General features: G+C 47.6%; 7 protein-coding genes across 7 annotated transcripts; 5 read left to right on the forward strand and 2 right to left on the reverse strand.

Moving 5' to 3' along the window:
- Window positions 1-174: 174 nt before the first annotated feature.
- On the forward strand, window positions 175-2126 carry GLAREA_02806 (Cytochrome P450; the record flags this gene model as incomplete). Its single annotated transcript, XM_008087891.1, has 5 exons — window positions 175-622; window positions 702-1362; window positions 1424-1707; window positions 1778-1879; window positions 1942-2126. 5 exons carry the CDS (start codon window positions 175-177, stop codon window positions 2124-2126), a joined length of 1680 nt encoding a protein of 559 aa, XP_008086082.1.
- A 2034-nt stretch (window positions 2127-4160) lies between these two features.
- Window positions 4161-6806, forward strand: GLAREA_02807 (ARM repeat-containing protein; the record flags this gene model as incomplete). Its single annotated transcript, XM_008087892.1, has 2 exons — window positions 4161-4221; window positions 4276-6806. 2 exons carry the CDS (start codon window positions 4161-4163, stop codon window positions 6804-6806), a joined length of 2592 nt encoding a protein of 863 aa, XP_008086083.1.
- A 722-nt stretch (window positions 6807-7528) lies between these two features.
- Window positions 7529-8065, forward strand: GLAREA_02808 (Signal recognition particle alu RNA binding heterodimer, SRP9/14; the record flags this gene model as incomplete). The annotated part of the gene is made up of 3 exons (XM_008087893.1): window positions 7529-7555; window positions 7630-7699; window positions 7749-8065. The coding sequence occupies 3 exons, from the start codon at window positions 7529-7531 to the stop codon at window positions 8063-8065; spliced, it is 414 nt and encodes a 137-aa protein (XP_008086084.1).
- A 1129-nt stretch (window positions 8066-9194) lies between these two features.
- GLAREA_02809 (uncharacterized protein) lies at window positions 9195-10677 on the reverse strand (the record flags this gene model as incomplete). Its single annotated transcript, XM_008087894.1, has 2 exons — window positions 9195-9422; window positions 9487-10677. The coding sequence occupies 2 exons, from the start codon at window positions 10675-10677 to the stop codon at window positions 9195-9197; spliced, it is 1419 nt and encodes a 472-aa protein (XP_008086085.1).
- A 1178-nt stretch (window positions 10678-11855) lies between these two features.
- On the reverse strand, window positions 11856-14675 carry GLAREA_02810 (RNA-binding, RBD; the record flags this gene model as incomplete). Its single annotated transcript, XM_008087895.1, has 9 exons — window positions 11856-12140; window positions 12206-12651; window positions 12717-12768; window positions 12836-12994; window positions 13050-13143; window positions 13286-13352; window positions 13416-13728; window positions 14000-14143; window positions 14217-14675. The coding sequence occupies 9 exons, from the start codon at window positions 14673-14675 to the stop codon at window positions 11856-11858; spliced, it is 2019 nt and encodes a 672-aa protein (XP_008086086.1).
- A 2960-nt stretch (window positions 14676-17635) lies between these two features.
- On the forward strand, window positions 17636-18552 carry GLAREA_02811 (uncharacterized protein; the record flags this gene model as incomplete). The annotated part of the gene is made up of 5 exons (XM_008087896.1): window positions 17636-17858; window positions 17958-18078; window positions 18146-18296; window positions 18349-18485; window positions 18537-18552. 5 exons carry the CDS (start codon window positions 17636-17638, stop codon window positions 18550-18552), a joined length of 648 nt encoding a protein of 215 aa, XP_008086087.1.
- A 2235-nt stretch (window positions 18553-20787) lies between these two features.
- Window positions 20788-24181, forward strand: GLAREA_02812 (Winged helix DNA-binding protein; the record flags this gene model as incomplete). Its single annotated transcript, XM_008087897.1, has 2 exons — window positions 20788-23537; window positions 23593-24181. 2 exons carry the CDS (start codon window positions 20788-20790, stop codon window positions 24179-24181), a joined length of 3339 nt encoding a protein of 1112 aa, XP_008086088.1.
- Window positions 24182-24966: the final 785 nt, after the last annotated feature.

The following is a 24966-nucleotide window of genomic DNA, read 5'->3' on the forward strand; positions in this document are numbered from 1 at the left end:
TTAGCAACGGAACATGTGAAAAGGGCCAGGTCCACTTCTCTCACTTATTCGGCATATTTACTGGTACCTGGAACCTCCCACAATTTGGCAAAGGATTCTGTATTGTGACTTACTGTCAATCCGTCGGACTCGTTCCCACAGCAACATATTCCTTGTTAGTCAATCACCATCATCATGGCCATTGATCTCGGCAGCTACGGCTTAGAGGTTAGAACTGTACGGCTCAACATCATCAGCATCGTCCTTGGAATAGGAATTGGCCTATATGGCCATCTTGGCCTCTTCATCCATGGCGAATGGCACATCCAGGCGCCTTTTATCTTTCTCTTCCATCTCATCCTCTACTCTGGTCTTGCTGCTGGAACTGTGGCTTCTCAGTACTATGGCTTTGACTCGAAACTATGGATTGCTGGACTTATCACCAGTGTCAGCTACCTTGTAACGATGCTCTCGAGTATTTTTATTTATCGTGTATTTTTTCACCGTTTGACTCGGGCTGGATTCAAAGGACCTTTTACCATGCGAGTATCGAAACTTTTCCACGTCTGGAGTTGTCGAGCATCTGGAAATCATCACCTCCTAGGAGGTCTACAAAAGCAGTATGGTGACTTCATTAGAACAGGTAATTACTTACATCCTTGTGGTCTACCATTTGCGCTCCCTCGTAACTATGTGGCTCGCTAAGACGTTTGACTACAAAGGTCCTTCAGAAATCACCATCTTCCATCCAGATGTCTTTGTAGCAACGGATGGTCCCAGAACAGAATGCGTCAAATCCGAATGGTATGATCTCCTTTTCCCGGAGAGCTCTCTCCTGACCACCCGGGCCCGTGATCTCCACGATGCTCGCCGGCGAGACTGGAAGGAATGCTTCGGCCCACAAGCACAAGCACACCACTTTGCCAAAACAGTCAAGCATGTTGAAATGCTCAGCGATATGATTGAAAACCAGATCGAGGAAGCAAACCCATCTCAGATGCGTGACTGGTTCTATTGGCTCGGATTCGACATCATGGGGGACTTTGTTTTCAGCAAATCGTTCAATATGCTACGAGATCATGAGTGGCATCATATGGTGATCCGTCTCCAGCGAGCTTTGTCGTTACTAGGGCCGGCGAGCCCTGCTCCGTGGTTGATCCAGATCGCTTTCCGAGTCGCACCGAGGATCGGCCAGATTGGCGATTGGTTCGAGATGACCTCTTGGACCCATAAACAAATAAGCGCGCGGCTGGAAGCTGGTGGAGAGAAGCAGTCGGCCCCTGATCTGGTGCATTATCTGCTCGAGAAAAGCGCAGAACCCCGTTCCGCAGAAGGTGTCCGACGAATGCGGGGGGATAGTCTCAATGCTATTGTTGCTGGCAGGTCCGTCCACCTATTCCGGATAAACTCCAAGATAGAGATTGTTTGCTGACATTACAAAAAGTGAACCGATCCCCGTGGTCCTTCTTGGCATATTCGCTGAGCTGGCTCGGAAACCTCATCATGTGGAGTTGATCTATGCTGAACTGGCTGAGAGGGATATCACCGATACCAAGGTGCTCAGTGCACTACCACACCTTAACGCTGTAATCCAGGAGGCGCTGCGTTTATATACTGTTCTTCCCACGGCAGGATCGAGGAAGACGGGAAAAAACGGGGTCACGATCGGCGGAGTTTTTATTCCTCCCTACACGACCATCGTGAACCCCCGCTATTGCATCCATCGAAGTACGTTACAGCTGTTACGATTTATGCAATCTGTTGTAGGTTTTAAGTATCAAGCTGACCCATATTATAGGAGAAGATTGCTTTGAGCAGGCCACCGAATTCATTCCTGAACGATGGACCACCCGTCGGGAAATGGTGCGCAATGTAGCGGCCTATAGCCCTTGGGGAACAGGTCAGAATTTCCCCACAGATTCTGTGAGCTGTAATATTAGTAATATGCTGACTCCGTTGTAGCGCATCACAGCTGCATTGCTCGCGTCATGGCCATTGATGTATTGAGAATCACAGCCGCTCAACTCATCAAGAAATATCGCTTCAACCTGGCCCCTGGCGAGACAGGCCACCGTGTGCTCGAAGATATGAAGGACCAATTGGCACCCAATCCGGGTCATTTGGCATTGATTTTTGAGAAGAGATAGTTCTGCAATAGTTCCGAATGTTACAACATACATAGCAATATCATTTAAAATTTTTACCATCATGACTATCTTTTTTGACTTCTAGAGAAAATGATGATCATTATATCAATTGGAATAGAGGATCGACAGTTTACAATTTTGCAAACTGATGAGCGTAGGATACCTAGCTGGTTGTTTGTTGCTTGGACTTCGCTTGTGGCAGAAGGTTAGGAATTTGACTTCTAATTTGTCAACAAAACTCGCTTAATTAAAAGGGGGCCCTAGTCCAATGGCTTACCCCTCCAGCATCTGCTGCTGAGCATCACATGTTTCTGTCTGAGTTTGTACCTTGCTCAAAACAAAATGATGATATTAGAAGGATTCGAAACCTTGTCTGAGATAAGCTCGCAATTGACAGCATTTGCCGGCATGAGACGTTGGCAACAGAGCACGCAACAAACAGGCACAGTATCATGACTAAGTTACGATTACATCGATCAAATCGTTCTTTCCGTATACGTTCTTTTGATGGTGATGGTTCCAACATCTGTGCCTCAAACGCTGGCCAAAGGCTAATTGTTGAGTGCACAAAGCCTTTCTTAACGTTCGAGCCATGGTCTCAAAGCAGAAGTTGGAAAACATTTAACCGAAATATGGAAGGTCACTATGCGTTGTTTGTGAGCAACTGCTACAGTAGCAGTTACGCCCGTATTTCTAACTCTGCAAGTGGAACGCTTTCAGTTTATGCATACTTGGGGCGCTGCAATCACCACCCCTTGATCTCTCGCGTATCTCCGTGTGCGACGGAACCACGTGTAGCCGGACTTGCACAAGATCCGCAGCCGCACCCTGAAAACTTTATGATATCAGGAAAATACTAGGGTGTGTTTTTAGCAGAGCGATATTTCAGTTTAGCGATGCAGGGTCTAAGTTGATGGTTGTGTCGAAGAGCAGGGCCCTTACCCTCGAAGAGCGCTCTGAGCGGTCGCACACTTACGAGATATAGTGTCCTGCTGGTCAGTCGGACGGAGGAGCCTATAGGAGAACCTTCTCTTCGGCGCAGAGCATTTGGCTTGGAGAAATGGCATGGATTAAGAAACTAAAGGCGACGCGGACCGCGGCGGAGCGCAACGAAGCGCTGTTCTGTAAACTTCGTATATCGTAAATAAGAGCAAGGGGTAGTTGCCGGCAGTGGGCGCACGAGTGTGAGTGTACAGCAGAAGCCAAAAAGGCCCGAAAGGGCGGTGCTGGGAAGAATGCACATCATCGTCGTTATCACATTGTTGGTGATACTCGAGTATTCAGTAGATCAAGACGACGTTTGATAGCAAGAATTTGACAACCCGAACTTCAGAAAGGCTAACTTTGGAACAAGGAGCTCTGATAGAAATTAGCCGGAGACTATCACTATGTGCAGAGGAGGCAAAGGAATTGGGAGACATCTTGCGTGATGAGATCCTCTTGCCATTTTAACTCTTTTCCGTTTTTCCTGCTTTCGTTAGCTTACTGTAACGAAAGAGACCTGTAAATGTAAAATAACTACCGCAAGGGTAGTATTGATGATATCTATCTTCCTTCCAACTTGGAAAGGTTCTAGGCCTACAAAGTTCAGCGGAGCTCAGACCTGTCACGGCACAAAGCTCCTAGTCGACCGCCTGGGCACCTGGGTATTGTCCAGTGATGACAAGCGTGGCTGCGTGGGGAAACTCTTTCGTTCCCATGGATCCATCTCACGGATCCATGGAGTTTCGAGGGGAAATCAGCTATTGCTCACCTGTCATAGTCAGTAATAGAGACAAACTATAAGTACACTGGAAACGCGTGACTGAGGTGGTGAATTTGAACGCAACAAACGCTTAGAAAACTTTATGTCCCAAAAGAGTAGAATGACGGGAATGGCTTTTGACTTCCCTACATGAGTGTTATCAGATTTGCAGATAATCTTCAAGATGCACGTGGCACCGATCATTGAAATGTGTCGGTGAAACATCGGTTGAACTTATCATCAATTTGACAAAAAGTTCTAGCTTTTGTACAAAGCCCCAAAAATACACTATGCCACCTCCAAACAAATTGAAATTACCCAAACAACTGATTGAACAATTGGGAGGTGAAGGTTAGTAGTGCTTTTGATTGATTTCAAGAAAAGTAAGCTAATGCTAGTACGTAGATGCCCTTTCCAGGAAAAGAAAAGGTGGTAGTGGTGGTGGAAGACCAACAGCGAGGAAAGACCTGAGAAAAGCTGCGAGAGCTGAGAAGAAAGAATTGAGATCCGGACCACCTCCTGCGAAGAGATCGAAGATTCAGCATCACCGAGATTCTGCGCCACGTTCCGAGGCGCCCAGCAAACGCGAGTCCAATTATCGGCCCGCAGAACAGCATAGCAAATCTAGCATAGAAGCTAAACCTAAATCTATCCTCAAAACTACGAAGAAGCGCGACCCCGTACCGCGGCAAGATTCGCGGTCTATAAGTCCACCACCAAGAAGAGTCCCTCAGATAGTCAAGGATAAGCTGGCGGATGAAGACGCTGAGATCGCCGCATTGGAAAAGAAACTAGGATTAAAAGGAAAGAAGAAGAAGCCTGGTGGGTTCGATGAAGACGGGCTTGACGATCTGCTGGGTGATTTGGATGAGGCAGAAGATGAGGATGTTGTAGAGAAAGAGAAAGCGAAAGCTGAAGGTGATGAGTGGCTTGAGAAGAAGAGGAAGGAGGCGAGAGAGAGGGGGTCTGCCCGAAATCTGGCCAAAATATCCGAAGTGAGAAATGATATCGACAATAGCGACAGCAATTCCGACGATAGTGAGGGCGATGACGATATAAGTGGCCTCTCAGAAATATCATTGGATGCGGATGAAGATCTATTCCCTGACGACGATTCAGGAGACGGATCAGTTGATGAAGACACTGGAGATGTTCTGTTTAGTGACGCAAACGAAAGTGACGCCTCTGGTGGCTTTGATGAGTCTGAGGAAGAGGGCGAGCTTGAGAATCCAACCCAACGAGTACGAGAAAATCCCTATGTTGCGCCAACGAACGGAGGAGAAAAGCCTCAAAAGTACATACCCCCTTCACTTCGAAAGCCTGCAGCATCTGAATCAGAGTCTTTGACTCGCTTACGGAGACAGACCCAAGGTCTGGTTAACCGATTAACAGAGGCAAATTTGATTTCCATCTTAGGAGAAATAGAAAATTTATACAGACAAAATGCGCGGCAGCATGTTACTTCAACACTGGTTGATTTGTTGCTGAACTCAGTCTGCGAGCCCACGAGCTTACCTGATACGCTCATCATACTCCCCGCTGGGTTTATTGCTGCTGTTTACAAAATCATTGGAATGGACTTTGGCGCGCAGGTTGTCCAAAGGGTTGTGGAACTATTTGACGAACATTATGAAAGAGCTAGTGCCACCCCAGAGAGCAGCAAGGAGACATCAAACTTGGTCATGCTGTTGTCGGAACTATATAACTTTCAGGTTATCGGTAGTAATCTCATTTATGACTATTTCAAGCTATTCCTTGGGAAATTATCGGAACTCAATGCAGAGTTATTATTGAAGATTATTCGAGCTTCAGGTCCACAACTGCGGCAAGATGATCCATCGTCATTGAAGGACATTGTAGCCATGTTACGGCCAGCAATCACAAGTGCAGGTGGGGAGGAGAACATGTCGGTACGAACGAAATTCATGATTGAAACGATCAACGACCTGAAAAACAACAAAATGAGGACTGGCCAAGCGGCATCGGCGGTTAATTCGGAGCACACTATCCGTATGAAGAAAACTTTAGGCACGTTAAATACGCGAAGTATCAAGGCCAGCGAACCACTTAGGATGGGACTTAAAGACATCAAGGATTCCGATAAAAAGGGCAAATGGTGGCTCGTTGGAGCAAGTTGGGCCGGAAACAGCACAAATGATAAAACGCCAGGCGATAGTCACATCAGCAACACAGCTCAAGTTGAAGACAGCGGAACTTCCGACCTCCTCGTCCTCGCCCGCGAACAGCGTATGAACACTGATGTTCGTCGGGCAATTTTCATAACCATCATGTCTGCCACCGATTTTCAAGACGCATACCTCAAACTTCTGAAACTCAAACTTAAAAAGGTCCAAGAGTACGAGATTCCGAAAGTCCTCATCCGTTGCTCTGGCGCGGAGAAGAGTTACAATCCTTATTATACTTTGATTGCAAAGAAGACCTGCGGAGATCGAAGGTTGAAAACAGCTTTCCAATTTTGTCTATGGGATCTTTTCAAGAAACTTGGAGAAGGTGACGAAGACGTTGATGATGTTGATGAGGATGAGGAGATTGATATGAGACATATTGTCAATCTCGCCAAGATGTTCGGGAATTTAATCGCTGAGAATTGTCTCAATCTTACCGCCCTCAAGAATCTGAATCTTGCGTATCTCCAACCCAAGACTAAAACTTTTATTGAGGTGTTGCTCGTTACGGTCCTCTTGCAATCTCAGAAGAGCGCGAAAGGAAACGATGAACAGGCCGTTATTTCTTTGATCAGCAAGGTGAAGGACACTCCGTCACTCATTACGGGACTGCAGTATTTCTTGAGGAAAGTGGTTGGTAAAACGGATATCGCAGGGGGGAAGGAGCAGAAACTTACTGTCAAGTGGGCATGTAAAGTTGCGAGAGAGGCGTTGGAAGCTATGGCTGCCATGGATACTGTAAAGTTTTGAGCGATTAGTGAGCTTTGACCAATTGTCAACTACACATGATTTTAGATGGCACCCAAAAAGCACGAAAGCTGATATCGGTGCTTCTTCCCGGTGAAGTGTTCGAGCATCGAATATACTAAACTCACAAATTGCTTCTCAAAATATACTTTCCACTTTATATAGCTAAATCCCAAGCTGAGATAAGCCGAGATAGATTACAAATCCCATTAATATGTTTTTATTCTGACTCTAGTCACTAGAATTTTATCAAACTTGACTCGCAATCAAACGTGAAAAGAAGACGACTCATCAGCGGAAATGCGAGGACGCCAAATCATACTTTGATATTCACACCAAATAGTAAATCGAGTATGACGGTGTAACTTTCATTCACAATCAAACATTTCTATGGTCCCGAACTCGTCTTATATTTGCTTTCACTGTAACTTAGCAAGATTTCCAGGTTCTCCTTAAATTAAATTAACTCACTTACTTTTTCTACTTTTAAATTAGAGTAAATTGTAGATAATAAGATTAAGTTTTAAAATAATATGCGATAAAATAAAACTAGTCAAATAATCTATCTAAATTTTGAAGTTAAGAAAGGTCCAAAAAAGACGAAGGCAGGGGTGGTCATAGCCGACATTCACCCGAGAACTCCACCCCCACCATGTCATGCCTCCCAAAAGTCCCCTTCATACACATCCGTCGTCACAAATTGTACCTCTACACACACACTCACAATGACGAAACCTCTCAGCAATGATGAAGTAAGTCCACCTCACCCCCCTCAACCAATGCGCTCACCATGAATCCTCCTCGAACATGACTAACACACAAACAGTTCTTCACCCAACTCACCTCCCTCTTCCAAAGCACAACCCACGGCTCCGTATACCTAACACAAAAACGCAGTGCGTCCTCACCCCCTTCCTCTCCAAACGCCCTCTAACCCTTCCTCAGTGCCCACGCCCCAATCCGCCCCGTCACCGACAGCCGAAGTGCCATTCCCAGACCTCGCGCCCAGCGCACCCACATCCATCTTAATCCGCGCGACGAACGGGGAGAACGCGAAGGGACGGAAGGAAGGGAAGAAAGTGAAGCTGTCGACGGTGGTGGAGAGTGAGGCGATAGAAGGCTTCTATGCGCGGTATGCGGAGGTGTGTAAGGGGGGGATGGTGGGGGGACTGAAGAAGAGGGATCGGAGCAAGGCGAAGGAGAAGTTGAAGGCTAAGAAGAGGAAAATGGGTGGGGAGGTTAAGGTTGAGGGGAAAGCGTGAGGGGGTGCCGGTTGGAGCAAAAGTGCCGTGAGCATGGGGATTCATATGGCATGGGCAGGAAAGGCAAAACGTGGGATACATATGGCTTGTGCGAATTGCATAGCATTTGGCGCGAGGAGGCGTTAGTATGGCAAAAGGGACGTCAAGATACCATTGCTCTGAGGGCTATCATACCGTTTACGGCCCTGCATATTCACAGATCAGAAGACACAAAGTTGGAAACATGGACTGCGTATGTAGGTGACTGAAATTCTGCGAGCTATATGTGAAACAGCTTCGTTGTAACCAGAATTGAACCGATGTCTCTACGCTGATTACCAACGCAGATTCGACGATTCAGAGCGTAACAACTCTAGGGTCTTATGCAATGCTAAATATCTATGTAAAACAAAATGGAAAGAAAAATATGCCCCATAAATCTCGCCCGCCCAACCTCCGCTATGCAAGCAATTATACAGCTTCGATGCTCTCCTGCCCTCCCACCTCCCGAACAAAAGAAAAAACGCCGAAAATGCTTGAAGCCTATGTGATCCCCAGTGCGCCTCCACCGAATGCATCTAAGTCCGTTACCCAACATGCTTAAACGAGTGTGTATGGTGTGTAGTATTGATGTACAATATATCTGCAGGCTTTCCTTCAAGATATGTACTTCATGTTCTCTTGCAAAACCAGACTGCGCGATGTACGTACGTGGTTGAAAGTAGTTACAGAGAAAGTTGACGCTCGTCAAGATGGCATATGACGAGATGCCCGAAAGGAACGATGTGGAATGCGAATGCCGGGGATAAAATATGTTTGGAGCGAGAATGCGAAAATGCGAAAATGCGAAATGGAAACGCCGGATGCTATGTGTAATGGTACTTGCCCTGATGATGATAGTAGGTTAAGTGTAGAATATGCTGATAATGATGTCTGATGTAACCTAGCTTGTCTATCTCTCAAGGGAGCAGAGGCCGGTCGAGGTGTCTGATTAATGTAATAAGATAAATGGTTGGGTGGTGGCGTGGGTTAGGTATCAAGAACTGCCAAATATGATCTCAGTGTTCTTGTGACGCGAATGGCATCAGTCGAGGAGATAGCTCTACGAGTCTTTCTATGAGAGAAAACCCGCTGCCAGTCTAGGAAAAACTTATGCGTAGTTATTCTGAGACTTAGGAAGCTCTGGATAGCCCTCGAGATGTCGCTGCTCGTCGTCTTTAACCGTTTCATGGGGAGTTGTCGACTGAAACAGCTGATCGTTAGTCTGGGAGTTGCCTTCATGTCTAACAAATTGGCCATTCCAGTCGGGCGTGAAATCGTGATAGCCGGACGGACTTTGCTGCATGGAAGTGACGCTATTCATGTCGTATGGTAGCCCCTGTATATTCGATCGTTGATTAGCCTGGGAACTGAGTAGACTCCACGTTAGTGATTTCACGTACATGGTGAGAAACAAAAGCTGAATCAGCCACATCTTGCGAGTGGTCAAAGTTGGCTGCTATTGCTTCATTCTGAGGGTAATGCTGGTGAAACTGGTTCGGTTCGGCTATGTCCTCTTCCATCAAGTTATTACTACCGGGTAGATGACTGGCGAAATAGTCGTTGTTTGGTGGAGAGTCTTGAGGAGTCTGCATATTGCTATGGAAAGGGGAGCCTAGCTTGGGGCTGCGATGTTGAGGATATGCGCTCGTTTTTGGACTACTCTCCATCTTCGTCAGAGGACTACTTGTATGTGGCTGATGGGGCGGTGAATGAAACTGTCTAGAAGAACCATTGTTGGCAGTGCTTCGCGTTGTCGGCAGATTGGCTGCATACCCGGCGTGGCTCATCCCGTGGAAAGAGTGATGGTCGACTTGCAAATGGCTTTGTGAAGGTGTAGGCTGATTCGGATACATGGGAGAAGATGTATTGTTGGCCCCAAACGGGCTCTGGATGAAGTTTTCGGAACCGGCAGGAGAAGGCAAGGCGCCTGGACCGGAAGGTGGGAATCCAGGAGGGCTGGAGATGTCGTAAAATGAGCTGTTAGATGAAACGGAATTTGGTCTTGCTCGTGGAGAGTGGTTATATGGTTTGGTAACTCTCCCAGGGGTTCTGAGGCTCGCTGATCTGGTGGTCCTTGTAGTAGACTCTTTCTTGATTTCTTTTCCCTTTCCCTTGGCTCTCTTCTTCACGTCATAAAGTGACTCCGGCCGTGCGTGAGTCTTCTTATGTCGCTGTGCCGAATATGTCGAACGTCCCATCGCAGGTGATGCTTCCGAAACAGTTTCCAAAGCTTCTCCCAGAGCCTCCCGTGCATCAGGCCGCTTCGATCCACACGTCCCACAGCCGTATGTGCTTTGGCAAGAACAACATGCACCGGCCGCCTCGATCTCACGTCTTCTCTCTTGGGGAGTTCTCTCCTGCAAACCAAGCGTTGTTTTCGCAAAGTTGAAGTGCGGTTGAAGATGTGGCATGTTCTTGCACCTCCAGCACCCTCCGGTGTCTCTTTGCTGGAGGTCGGATGGGGCGACTACGATACACAAGTCTCCTGGGCATCTCTCTTTACCCCACGATGCCGGGCAGCTGGGCGTACGTTCTATGTCCCAAGACAGAAGACCGCAACATGACAGTGTAAAAGGTTTAATTTGGCACATCTTGGAGAGGTGCCAGTAAGACTGACTTGCCGTTCAAGGGTGAAGTCCTATCGCTTTGAAAGCGTGGAGCTGCCAAGCCTGGTGTAGTCGATACACAAGCTTCAAATGCTTCGTTGCCAAGTAGATGACTGGTTAGGATAGGATGAGGTTGGTGTGGAGTGATCGATGTGGTCGAGGATGAAGTGGTTGAGGATAAAAAGATGGAAGGGTATTGATGTGACCGGTATCGTGCTCGTTAACAATACGATCTGATTTCCTAGGCGAACCGATATCGCAAGCGCGAACCCTTCAAATGTACAAAAACAATGGTGAATGCCCGATAAATGTTCTAGGTCGGTGGTTTCTAATAGTCTTAGTTGATGATGTGTAGTGGGATGAGTCTGTAAAAATATTGAAGTTATTGGATATTCCAAGGATTGGGTAAACTGGGTAGGTATGATAGAAGGATAGCTATGGGAGAGTTGAAGAATCCTTATAGAATTTGTCATTAGATGACTGTCGGGGAATATGAGTGAATAACTCACCTGAGTACTTGATACCTCCGAAGTGATTCATAACAACAACAGATAGCATTGTCGCTTTGTGATCTAATAACATCACGCCCTCTGATTGTTGAGAGATGATCTTCAGTTAGAATGTATTCGAGAGCTTGCTCATCTGGACATCTGGATTCACAGGAGCGCCTGTGTTGTTACAAGTGCATCAAAACAATTACCAGAGATACATTGGAACCGGAAGTAAAGTCCGATAAGTCTTCTATTGTCTGCACTACCGTTCCAGACTCTGTTGCAAATTGAGGGAAACTTTTTTTTGAAGTAGACCATTGTAGAAACATTTCCACCCAAACCCATTCCCACGACCTATGTTGCAATTCGTCAAAGCACAGAATACAAAAAGAAAATACGGATTATTATGAAAGAAATAGTTTATTACAAACTATCCAGCCCTCATATCTTAATTCGATAACCTCCGGAGTTGTCTATGTTCGGATCGAGGATATTGATTCGTTAAGTCGACTTCTTGAGTGTGAAGAGATAGTGGAGCCTTTTTAAGACGCATTGTATGACAATTTGTGTGAGAATTTGGTACATGTGAGTGATAGCCAGGGAAGACACTGTTGCGGTGACACCCGCAGAATCAAACACCAAGATGTCGTCCTCGAGAAGTGACCAAAGCATTTACATGATCTGGTCTTGTGTCAAACTGGTCGCCTCGGTGTCCATCGCGTCGCCACCAGCACCAGGAGTTTGGTATTTGACAAAGGTCAAGCCCAAAGGCCGGCCACCATATTGATATCCAGAAAATTTCTCAATAGCTGTCTCGGCATTCTCAGCAGAATCGAACCGGACAACACCAGTTCCACGAGATCGTCCATTGGGCTCGTATTGAATCTCGGCCTGCTCGACTTTACCGATAGTGGTAAATAGCTCCACAAGATCCTCGTTGCTTGTAGACCATGGCAGCTAAAGAGGGATGTCAGTATGCATGTTACCACAAGGAGGTTTACAGTCCATAGCGTGAGACTTACATTGCGAACATAGATGATCTCGCTTCTTTCGGTTCCTGCAGTAGCGAAATCGGTAAATGGGTTTGGTGGGGCAGAAGAAGCTCCTCCGGCACTAGGATCAAAACCACCACCACCAGCGCCATAACCCCCCCCAAATCCACCGCGTCCACCGCCGAAACCACCTCCAAACCCACCACGTCCGCCAAACCCTCCTCTGGCACCAAAGCCTCCTCCAAATCCGCCACGAGCACCGAAGCCTCCACGACCCCCTCCAAAGCCACCTGGAGCAGATCCAGCAAATCTATCTTCGCGGACTTCAAGAGGGCGTCCTTGCCAATCGTAACCATTGAATTGTTGAATAGCGTTACGGGCATCATCAGGAGATTCAAATACGACAATACCAGAGCCCTTGGGTCGCCCGTCGGGTCCAACGTGGACATCCGCACGAATGACAGTGCCGTTGCGAGCTACAAAATACAGGGTTAATGACGCGCTCTACTATATGCAAGTTAGTAATAAGGGCAGTACTCACTAGCTTGGCGAAATAGATCTTTGAGGTCTTGCCATCCAACCGTATAGGGTAGCTAAGAATCAGAGTTAAAATCAGTTTTTCCCATAAAGAGCAAAATCAGTAGGGAGGTTGTAACAAACGTTGGAGACGTAGATTTGGCGGCCACCACCACCACCTCCTGCAGCCATGCCGCCTCCAAATCCACCTCCTCCGAATCCACCTCGTCCTGGTCCTCCTTCGTATCCGCCGCGGGCTCCACCAGCGGGTGGCCCAGTAAATCGAGGTTCGGCCTCACGGTCCTAGAGCAAAGGTAAGTAAAGCCGCATGATACAAGAGAATCATACAAATACGTACTTCACGGACATAGACAAGTCTCCCCATGAGGTTTTGATTGCTGAGAGTGTTGACAGCCTGTTGAGCTTGTTCCCTAGTAGCATATTCTACAATGCTGAAAGCAGTTAGTAATTGCGCTTCAAGATTCAAGATTTTAACTTACCCGCATCCCTACATATCCCGTGGAACAACGTCCAATCCGTCAATCCAACATTCCATCAATGACCAAGAAAGAAAAGATGCAAAAAGCCAGCTACGTATAGGCGCCCACCTTCGACATTCCGTTTGGAAGTAACAACACGTCTGCAAATAAAACCTCCCCAGCTGCAGAAAAATAACCCAGTTAGCCCATCTCCTTCCGCACCAATAGCCGTCCTCAAAACTAACCAGATCTCATAAAGTCTTTGAGATGATGCCATTTTACATCGTATGATAAGTTGCCGACGTAGACACGACGGTCTTGTTGCGAAGATTCTCGGAGACTGCTCATCATCTGCTCTCTCGCAGCGGCGCGTTCCTCGAAAGTCCTGTGTGGACCACCGCCGTAAGCTGAACCACCCGAGCCCGCACCAGCACCACCTGCGCCCGACATTGGAGAGCGAGATCTGCGGTTGTCACGCGAACGAGATCGTCTTGGTGAATATGAACGACGTCTGCTTCGTCGTGGAGAACGGGAACGAGAGCGAGACCTCTCGCGATTCTGAAAGTTCTCCGTTAGTATCTCTGTCATGAAGAAGGATTGTCTAATCTTTCTGTTGGAAGGTGAATGATGGGGAGAAGTTGGGTTTTGAGGGAGAAGTATGGTTTTGTGGGTTAGCTCGCCCATCAGGGTGTGGCTTAGGCTGGAAACAGATTGCAAGTTGGATCTGCATGGAACCGCGACAACAAGGCTGCAACGCTTTGCGCCTAGGTCTGGGGCGATGGTGAAAGACTGTCTTCTGGAGATGGTGAGTAGAAGAAGAGCAACTCACGTTTGGTCGATAACTATCGTCAGCTACGTGAATCAGGATGAAATTAGCAAAAGCCCAAGCTAGATGGAGGAGGATGTTGTTGTTGAAGTTGAAGGGTGGAGGAGTAGGAGTCGGCTTAGGTGTTGGGCTCGGTATCCACTTTGGCTGAAGCAGTGAATGCAACGATTGATGCAAGCGTTGGGAACCTGGAGGGCTAGGAGGAGGGAGCACAACATACCCATGTTGATTTTGGTTTTAGATTGTCCTCTTGTGATGGAACAACACTACGCTGCTGAGCTGCCGGAGGCTCTGAAATCGCGCTGTGCACCAGGATATGAGAAGGGAAAAATCTGTAGCAACCACGAGTTAGTGGGACGGTCTCTAAGGTCGCAGATGAGGAGGTAAGGCTCCAATCAGAGCCGGGATTCGATGGCGAGGGATCCAATAACGTGCCACGGCTTTGCAAAGGCGGATGGCACAATGAGTGGGTGGTTCTTGCTTGCGTCCCACAACCTCCTGCCTGTCCTGATATTGCTGCACCACTGACTGGTATCCTGAGGAGCGAACAGCTGGCAGCAAGGCCGACGGAGCAGAGCAGCTGTGAGGGCTCGTAGGTGGTCGGCTTGGCTGAAGCCGTTTCCTCCTCCACGCATCTTGCAGCAGAGAAGCAGCCGGGCGACAGAACGATGCCGTGCATAACACATCACACCCGCTGAACCATCCATCCCTTCCCTTTCCATCATCGCTCGGCGTGGGTGCTGGAGGAGCTCATACCTAATTCGCTGAAGGTGGAAGTGCGGTTCTCTTGCGGTTTTGTGACCAGATTTCCGGAGCGAAGGGCCAATTGCCTGAAGAGACGTGAGCGAGAGCGCGACCCAGGGCTACGGACCGTCTGCTGTACGAAAGCTGCAGTTCGTTCGCTCATGGAGGGGGCAGCATACCTTTTCGAGTGGTGATACAATCAATCCAGGGCGGCAGCTGCTGCAACCAAGTCTCAAAGCGGAGAAGGTCGGCTCAGTCGACAATTCGCGATGGGTGACGGTGAATAATGCGGATGGCAGATGCAGGACTGGAGACGATGCGGATGCGAAAACGCGTCGAGGAGAAGTGTGTGTCAAGGTAGTTACGAGCCTAAGGCCGCTAGAGTGAAAACTGGCTGACAGTGCCAATCAGCGCCGGTGATGGAAGCTTTGTAGACCCACTCATGCAAAGCCGCAAGCCGAAGTCGTCGTCGGTGGATGCTGAGTGAGTGCGCTCTGCTGCTTTGGTCTGCCAGTCTGCTTCTGCTCCTGCTCCTGCTTCTTTACCCGTCTCGCCCGTCCGTCCAGCATGCCATGTGTGAACAACTCTCCTGCGCACGCCTACCTCGGTGCGGCCCGCGGAGGCAGAGGACTGTCTATGATCACTTCACTCTAACTCCTCCAGTCCAGAGACACACTGCTGACCCATGCGTGGCTAACACCCTTCCAGACAGTTACAGGAAGACTACTGTGCGTGGCATGAAGCCGGCCCCAATCTATTTGGAAATACCCGTATACGCCGGCTTCTGACTGCATTAAGTAAGAAATCTCTAATCCAGCAGAAATCCAACGCGATCAGCTCTGGTTATTGGAAGGACGTGAACCCGATATGCACCCAGTAGGCAGAGGTGCCTGACTACAGATCTTCCGGCTCAGTACGAGGGCACAGCGTCAATTACCCAGCTACCTCCTACTCTTTACATAAAGTAGTCGTAAGAATCTTGCTGAACGGCCCTTGCTCTTCCTCGTACACTTTCCACTAACAATGTGGTAGCGATACTCACCGAGTCTCACCCTCTGCCCTCGCCACTGAGGGTTGGGACTGCTTCATGAGAGCAATGGGTTCCATCTAGGGTTAACACTTTCTCGCTGAGTGGTCCTTCACTGAGTCTTGTTCTGCATTGCCCTAGCCAGCGTTGCATCGGCAGGTGGTTAAGACAAGCCCACAATTTTCTTTTCCAAATTTTGGAAGATACCTGCCCTTCTGCTCTACCTACCCAATTGTGCGAGAGGATCTCATGAGTGTCCAGAAAGAGCAGTTGACACCTGCAGGAATTGGCAGAGGGCACAGTGTGCATGCCACTGGAAGGTCCTTTATGCAAGAGTTCACGTGCATTTTGCTACTTGTACAACAATGGCCCCCACCAGCTTCAAGAACAAACTCTCCGAGTTCAAAAGTGATCACGATCGCCGATGAAGCGACATCCAACCTCAACCCCGTCTTCAAGAAGGCTGTGTCTGATGAAAGCGCTACTCCACACAGGTTCAATTATCCTTGATACTTTCGGCAGCCCTTCAAAATGAGACTCAAGAACTATTTATGATTTGATAGCAACTTAGTGCATCTACATGAGGCCCGGCTTGATTAGATAATCCCTCCAGTTTCTAAATGAAGGAATTGTCATTTAGCTGTGCTGCTCGTAAACATCAAGATAGGTATACCTCCTCAACGATAATCGAAACTCACTTTCCGACAAGACTAGTGATTACACGTTACAAAACGTTCCAACAACTTCATCCTAAGCAGTGGCTACCGACTATATAAGCAGAATTATGTGTTTCTTAGTATCCTTTAACTCAGCTACCATACTTGGTTCTTTAAAATCGGTGGAAGATCCGCGACTTAGCCTTCACTTTGGGACCTGTAATAACTTTGACAATTGCTAGGCATAAGGTGTTTGTCAGCTGTCTACGGCTTATGCCCAACATTCGGTAATATGAAACTATGGTTATGCCGTTCTTAACCAGCGATCTTGACGTCTTCTTGTTGTTTGATACCGGTTTAAATTATTCAGCGTGATTTCGAGCTCTTTTTTAGACAAGGGATCCCAACACCTGTAAACAATTAACCTTAGTCTAATATACCCTCTCTCTCTCATCAGTCTCTAGGAATTGGTCAACCTTGGAGTTCATGCTCAAACTCGTCATTCCCCCAAAAAGAGGGCTTTTTCTAATACTATATTGAGTAGAATCTGGAAAGCAGACACCTTCCTAAATTCATAGAGATAGCCGTATTACTTATTCTTCAAATCAGTTTAAAATTAATCTATAATTCAGAAGTAGAAAAATTTTGAGGCTCAACTGTATGGATTGTACTCGCTGGAGAGCCTGGGCGCTGGCCCTCATCCTGAGGCAGGTCCGAGCTTCTTAGCGCCGAATGAAGCGAACAACAGCGTGGACAAACGAACCTCATCTTCCGAAGACGCGCAACCACACGGCTGAGGATCATTGCACAACCGCTTCTGCCTTGACTGTATTTGTATAACTCGGCTCATCACAGATCTTCAGATTCTCTGTTAACGCTGAACCTCAAGCTTTGTACTTGATAGCAAGCTCCGTCGCCATTAGTTTCGTCAAACCGATTCTCCATCCAATCCCGCCACTATCCTTAAGCATCATTATCTAGACTAGTCGGGCCGCCAATCACGATACTTCATCTATCATTCCTTATTCGGACTCTAAGACAACATTGGGCCGACTCTATTAAGAGCTCCTGCACTATTACCATTGTAAACTCCAGCTCTTACTAGGGAGGTTAACCCTCAGCGCAACCCAGCAATCTATCTCCCGTTGAGTCAAAACAGCACACCTACGTTAGTTCGAGTAGATCATAAGGCCGAAATAGCATCCTCAAGCTATGGCGTCTTCTTCATTCAGAGAATCTATGAACTCACTCGGATGGTCACGCCGTGACCCGGATGTTCCGGTGAACACTGCTCAGCAATCCGGCCTTCTATCATCCATCAAATCTTTAAATCCATTTGGCGACAGCGGCTATGTCAGGCTTCCCACAACTGAAGGGCCTGGAGCACCTTTACCAGCTAGGACTCGGCGAGAAGAAGAGGAAGGATGGTTTGCATGTGAGTGAACACGTTTTTCTCACCACATATCTATCAATGAGCACCGCAGTGTCCTCCATACACATTCAAGGCAGCAAAGCTGATTATCATTACTATTAGTGAGCAGATGGGATCGACTCCTGGTTTTCACAGGCTGTAATCTTGGAGCACTTGCATGCTTCGTTATTTGCTTCGTTTTGTGGCCAGTGATGATGACTCGGCCAAGAAAGTTCGCGATATTGTAGGTGAAGCAGATGTCTTTGTACTGTAAGTATGAATTATCGCAAGAGCTAATTACGAGACTTCAGATGGTCGCTAGGCTCCCTTCTCTTTTTGTGTTCTTGGGGGGCAATGCTAGGTCCCATGAACTATATCAAGCATCTGATGTCAACGCCACGTCTGCCTTTCACAGGCGCATACTTTGGATCTATCGGTCTTACTATGTATTTTAGTCTTGGAGTAAGTTCCTTATTAGAATCCGAATGATCTCGTTCTGACAGTTGATTGCTAGCTTCACTCGACTATTCTGACACTTATATCTGCTTTGGTACAAATGGGCTGTTTGATATGGTACTTGGTCTCTTATTTTCCAATGGGATCCAGTGGTTTGAGACTTGCTACAAGTTTCGGTGCCTCAAGAGCTGCCGCGTAAGTATTTCGCAAGCCTACAATTATTGGAGACAATCTGACTCGATTTAGCTGGATGACGGGATAAGTCCATACTATATCGCGAGCACCAGTCAAGAATGACGCTGCATGGTTATGACTTGAGCCATCTCGGTCTAGGTGCCATTTGTATATGTTGTAAAATTAAGCAATCATGTGACTGCCCTCAATTCTGTTGATATTGTTCTTAATAGATCCCGCTGCGGTCAGCCATAGCCGGAAGCTTGACTGAGAACCAAATTGAAATCTTCATAGCAGAACACAAAGTCATAACATAAATTACCAATGAGAGACGTCTCATCATTGCGTGGAAATGATTTGTCTATGGAAGAATGGGTACTTGCAAGTCGACGAATAAGGGAAGCAGGTAACGGTAAATAGGTAAAATGCCCAAGATAGAAACTGGCTGGAAATGGACAGGGTTTAGGGCAGGCATGGCACTCTATCGAGCTATGAAGCTTCCTCTTGCTTGAACCGTACGCGAATAATCAAGAATAATCAATACCAATTAAGAATTGCCGTATTGGGCCTTTTTCATCAAACCTAACGCACAATTACGCGAAGCCAAATTCATTGATACAATGATATTACTAGAGCAGTTGGCGGCATTTTACCTCTGATATAATTTTCTACCACGCAATATTCTAGTCGCATCGAAGCTATTGTTTGATCTGACTATGACATGTTGAATTATGGGCCCGGGAACTTGAGTTTACGACGGCTTGATTTTTGAGCAGGAAACTGGCAATCGACATTAAATTGCCGCCAAGAAGATAGCTACTTTTGATTCAATTCAAGATGATAGATTAAAAAAATGGAGCGTGCTCAAATTCAGTAAAACTACGTTTGAAAAGAGTCCATCGATCAGGTCAAACTCAACGTCTGCTAGGTCACTCATTTGGCCGAAGCATACAAGCTTCGAATCGGCTCAAGGTACGGTCTGACAAGGAACAACATACACAGGCAAATATGCAATCTTTCGCGTGCAAGCAAGCACTTTGGTATGCGACGGAGCGTCGTAGTGACGATGCCAGATGAAGAGAGGCCAGCAGGCCAAGCAGTTGCTATCAATAGCACCGGCGGCCCTGGAAACCCCTCAATAAGGGCTATTCAGCCGTGCAAAACGAGGAATGACACGGTGCACAAGCCATAAATAAATCAAAAACGTAGCAATCAAGATACGCGTGGGAAGGCAGAATAATTTTTGCAAATGCAACATGAATTGTGGAAATGAAAAGTTTGTGTATGTAAGAGCAGGTTGCCCAGGTATGGAAGGTTCGGTTGCTGCAAAGCGGAGTTGGGAGAGTTCTTTTCCAAGCTAATTTTTTCTACTCGTTAAGTCCAATATTCAATTCCATACCCTAAATAAACCAACGAAATCTTTCTGCCACCTCCCCCCATCTCCCTCCCTCCTTCTACCCTTGGCCATTTCGAGCAATCGCGGTGAACGGTCTCTGCGAACCCTCCTCCAACCTTTGTTTCCTTTTATTTCTTCCACGTTTCGAATATTTGTCGCCTTTGCCTCGGAACGTGCCATTCCACCGGCCTCCCGACACCTCGCGGTATCCTTCAGGTCGAAACGTACCACTCAGATACATTCTGCATCTTACGAAGCATATTCCTGGTTTCCGCTGGCTTGCTGGACGTCCAATCCGTCGAGGTTTGTCTTCCCCGCCTTGTTCAAGCTCACCATTGAGCTCCTACTCCTCGCAGCGTGAATATTCGCGCATTCAGGGCCTCGAAAAAGTTTTGGTGCAATCTCCACGTACTCATTTTCTGCTGGCTAACATTTTTCTGCGTTCAGCATCTGTGCGGCTTTCGGCATTCACCCTCACTTTGGTTGACAGCAGTTTTCGTGTCATCAAACATTACGGCTTGTTTCGATCTACGCGAGCCACTCTACCTTCCACATCCAAGTGTGAACCGCAGATAGCTGATTTCAACCTCATATTCGAAGAAGTCCCCAGGTAACTAAATTGCGTCTCACGCTCCCCTGCGTGGAACAAAGTTTTAGTCGAAATCACATTCGAGCCCGTTCTCGACCATCCCTCGAATCCACATCGCCGCCTAGTCCGCGCAATACTTTTACAGCTCCTCAGCGACAAGCAATTGGTTGGCGCAGTGGGAAATCGTGCGGAGAGGTCGAGTACACCTCTCCGGACATCAACTGGAGGTGGTCGAAGATCACCAGCCGGTGTCTGTTAGATCTGGACAAATTCGGTCCTCTGCTTCCGTGAAGCACGCTTCGGCAACAAATTCCTACAAACTTGTTCAAAACTCCACCATGAGTTCCACTACATCCAGATCAGCCGGTGAGGCGACTGCCACACCTCCAGTATTTTCTTATGCCCAGGCAGCGAAGGGTCGTACTGCCGTAACTACGAACTCAGGTGCTACCTCGAATCAGGCAACATCCGGAGTCAGCACGCCAGCTAAAACCTCGAATTCAACGGTCAATACCCCATCAGTTGGATCGGAGCGGGGCGAGCAAAGCGTAAATGGCAGTATTGATATTCCGACCAAGTCGGAACAGCCTGTCGAAGTAAAGTCTGAGGTTATGGGGACAACACCCACGAAATCAAGCTCGCGCCCTAGCTCACCCACTTTGGAAGTGGCATCGAATCCTGCGCTTCACACAGAGGAGAAGGATGACTTCATACTTGTTGGTGGTCATGCGGCAGAAGCCTCGCGTGAGCGAAGCTCACATACTGGTGGTGCCGACAAAGGTGCGGAGGTCACCGAGGGCAAGAGAGGAAAGAAGGGTAAGAAGCAAAAGAATGCCGAGAAGGAAGCCCTCGAAAAGGAAAAGGCTGCGGAGGAAGCAAAACTACAGGAACAACTTGTTCCAGCTCCATTACCTGCCGTGAACTTTTGGCTTCAGAGGAAGGAGGAAGCTGCCAAAACCAAACCCAATCCCGCTCCTACCTCAACCACACAAGCGCCTGCTGAAACCGTATCTGGTGTAGACTCTCTAAAGAGTCCAGACACGAAGAGACGAAGCGGAAAACCAAACACGAGTGACGACTCGGAGAAGCCTACTGGGGGTAATCAAAATGGCACCACCAAGGAATTGCCAAATGGCACTAAATCTCAGAAGAAGCCTAACGAAGCCTCAAGTAAACTGAGGGATGACCAAGCTCCAAAGCGAGCTGGTCCGCGGGGTGGTAGAGTAGGCGAGAAAGAGGAAAAGTCTCCAGTCACACAATTACCACCACCGGTCGAAGATGCTACATCTTGGCCTACACCCGAAACCGCATTGGAGGAAGAGAAGCGCAAAGCTACTGAGAAGTCAGAGAAGGAAGAGAAGGATGATTCTACGTCAAACAAGCCACGGCCTAAAGAGAAATGGCAGACACTACCGTATGTCCCATCTGTTGCATTCAACACTCCTCTACCTTCCAGAGGAGGTAGAGGGCGAGGCGGTGCTCGTGGTGGTGCTCGCGCAGAAGGAGGCCGTACTACCAACACAAATGCCAACGGCATTGCCGGTGAAAAAGCGCCAAACGCTTCCACCAGTACTGCACCTGGGACTGATGCGGATAAGCGATTGAGCAGAGGGGATGCTCCAAGAGCTGCGTCTCTTCCGCCGAATCAGAAGAGACCTTCGAGCGACCCTTCCAGTGCTAGGGATCAGAGAAAACCAGCGTCTGTTGAGAAGTCAAGAGGTGGTATGAACAGGGGGGGGTCAAGTGACGTTAGAAACACTCCGTATGGAGAACAGGCTTCTGAAATCGGTGCTGACCAAAACTATGCCCGTGGGGACGGACGGACAATGAAGCAAGATCCAGCCGCATCTCAAGATGCGCATGTTCACTCAAGATCTAGTGCAGAGAGGCGAAGTGAACCAAATGTTAGATCTGGTTTTGAGCAATCAACACGAACAGAAGGTCGACAAGATCGTGGTCGTGGAGGGTTCCGAGGTCGTGGAAGCCACAATTACCAGAATGGCCAACATCCTCCGCCGCATCTCTACACAAACGGCCACACAAATGGTTATCCTGGACGACAAGGTTCTGGCCCTTATAGCCCACCTCTACAAGGCCCACCATACAATAGCCAATACACCATGACCAACTCGCGAGGTGGCCGAGGCAATCCACGCTCCCAGTCGATACCAAATCCTGCAGCGTATTCACGCTTTTCAAATGGCGGGCAAGGTCAACATATGCCTCCACCGCTACAGACTTCTAACATGTATGACTACACACAACCTTTGCAGTCAATGAGCGCAGCACCTTTCAATACTTACGTCGATCATGCTTCTGTATTAGCCATGGTCAAGATGCAGTTGGAATACTACTTCTCGATTGACAATCTTTGCAAAGATGTATTCTTAAGAAAGCACATGGACAACCAGGGTTTTGTGTTCCTGAACTTTATTGCCAGCTTCAAGCGCATTCAAGCGTTGACCCAGGATTTTGAGCTGCTTTACTATGCCTGTCACGAGTCTGAGGTCATCGAGCAGATACGAGGCGAGGACGGTATCGATAGAATGCGGAGAAAGGACGGGTGGGAGAAATGGGTACTTCCAGTTGAAGAAAGAGATGAATCCGCCAGAAATGCTGGACCTTCCACTCATTGGAGACCTCCACCACAACACATGAGGGGTCAGATGATCATGTCTGGCAACCATTCGATGTCTCCCCCGCCATTCTCTCCGAATGGAAATGAAGGTGGATTTCGGCCTTATGGAAATGGTAGCCCTGCAACAGCGAACATGAATGGAAACGGTAATGGCTATCATCCAGAGACTCCTCTGTCGGCGGCCGTGCCCGACTTTGCTCCTGGTCTTCTTCTGGTCAATGGCTCGGGAGATTCTGTCGAGACATTTACTGACGAAGAGGTTGCGAATTTGACACTTGTCTTCACTCCCGCAAAGGTTGCCGATGACTCCAAACCTAAAGCACCATATCATACATCGGCATCTAGAACCTTTTCCAATGGTTCAATCGATGGTAGATCGATAGCAGAGGAGATGAACGATGATGGCCGTCAGGGTCGCGCATTGACCAATGGCTCTCGAGCACCTGAAGCGTAAGTCTTCTACCGTCATTCTAGGCTGCTCCAAATACTGATTTTCATATTATAGTTCCCCTGAGTCCCTCCGTCGTTCCAGGAGTCCGTTTACGCCACTCTCGCCGACAGCATCGGCTCATAGCAATAGCCCACCTGTGATGTGGGTGAAAGGTCAACGTCAACAGGCCCCAGTTTCTGAGTACCAATCACGCGAACCATATTTCACGTTCCGTGCTCGTGCATTGAAGCATCGTGAGACCTCTGCCGCTGGGCAGACTCACTCGGATATGAAACTTTTGTACGAGTTTTGGTCGCATTTCTTGTGTCGAAATTTCAACACGACAATGTATACCGAGTTCCGCCAATACGCCCTTGAAGATGCACAATCCCACGCCTTAAGTGGAATGAAGAACTTGATCTCTTATTATGACGAGATGTTGATCAGCAAGAAAAAGCCAATCCCAGACACCTTGGCCGGTCATTATGTTGATCTGGTGAAAGGAGAAAACTCTGGTGACAGACCGGCCTTTGAGCGTCTGCGTGCGGCTTGGCGGAACGGAGCTCTTGATTTGAGGAGCCGAAAGAAGATTGACAGCTTGGTCGATCAGAAACTACGAGAAGAGCTTGAGCAAGCACCGAAGCAGAAACAGGAACTATCTTGATCTTGATATCGGGTTTTTGGGTCATTATTCTTTTAGCCGAACAATGTGTGCGATCGTGCCTCTTAGGGCATGAGAAATCTTCAAAACGATATTGATACGACCGTCCATTCTCTTGGTCGGGTCAATATCTCACCTATAGTCTGCGACAAGGCAGATGGTTAGTGTTGGGTTCACAACAACAATTGTATCTACGAGTTTTGTTTTAAGTTATTACCGGCGTTTGAGATGGGCTCACAGGAGATTGGAGAACTCTACGGAATCTTCTTATTGAGTTTCAAATTCTCTTCGCTTTTCGAGCACGAGCATGGCTATCGAGACACGAACCATTTTGATTTTATATGTTCATATTCTGGCATAGCTTCGGTCCAGCTTCTTTCCCACAAAAGTACAGGCAGACTCTTCTCAGGCGTAATGCTTTTTCCTCTGGTAATGCCTGCATGCATGTGTCGGACTTGCGATTTGTTCTCTTTTAGAAAAAAATGTTGGCTTCTGCACGCGAGTCTCTTATGTCTCGTCACCTTGATGAAGGAGGGAGGTCAGCTACATATTATAGAAAGAAAAACCTTGCTTAATTGTATCATAGCCATCGTAGCAAAAATGACAGCGACCAATTTAACTCACGCCGCATTCTTGGGCATCGAATAAATGATTCGCGATAAAATAGAGTGTGAGTACATGAGTACATGTCACCAGCGGATGTAGTGTCGTTTACGCCAAATCTCGATAAAGTTGGAGCTTGCACATAACTACGAATCAGATAATCCTACTCCTACTCCAATAGTAGG

This window comes from Glarea lozoyensis (assembly GCF_000409485.1).
Source record: "Glarea lozoyensis ATCC 20868 chromosome Unknown GLAREA6, whole genome shotgun sequence".
Lineage (NCBI taxonomy): Eukaryota > Fungi > Ascomycota > Leotiomycetes > Helotiales > Helotiaceae > Glarea > Glarea lozoyensis.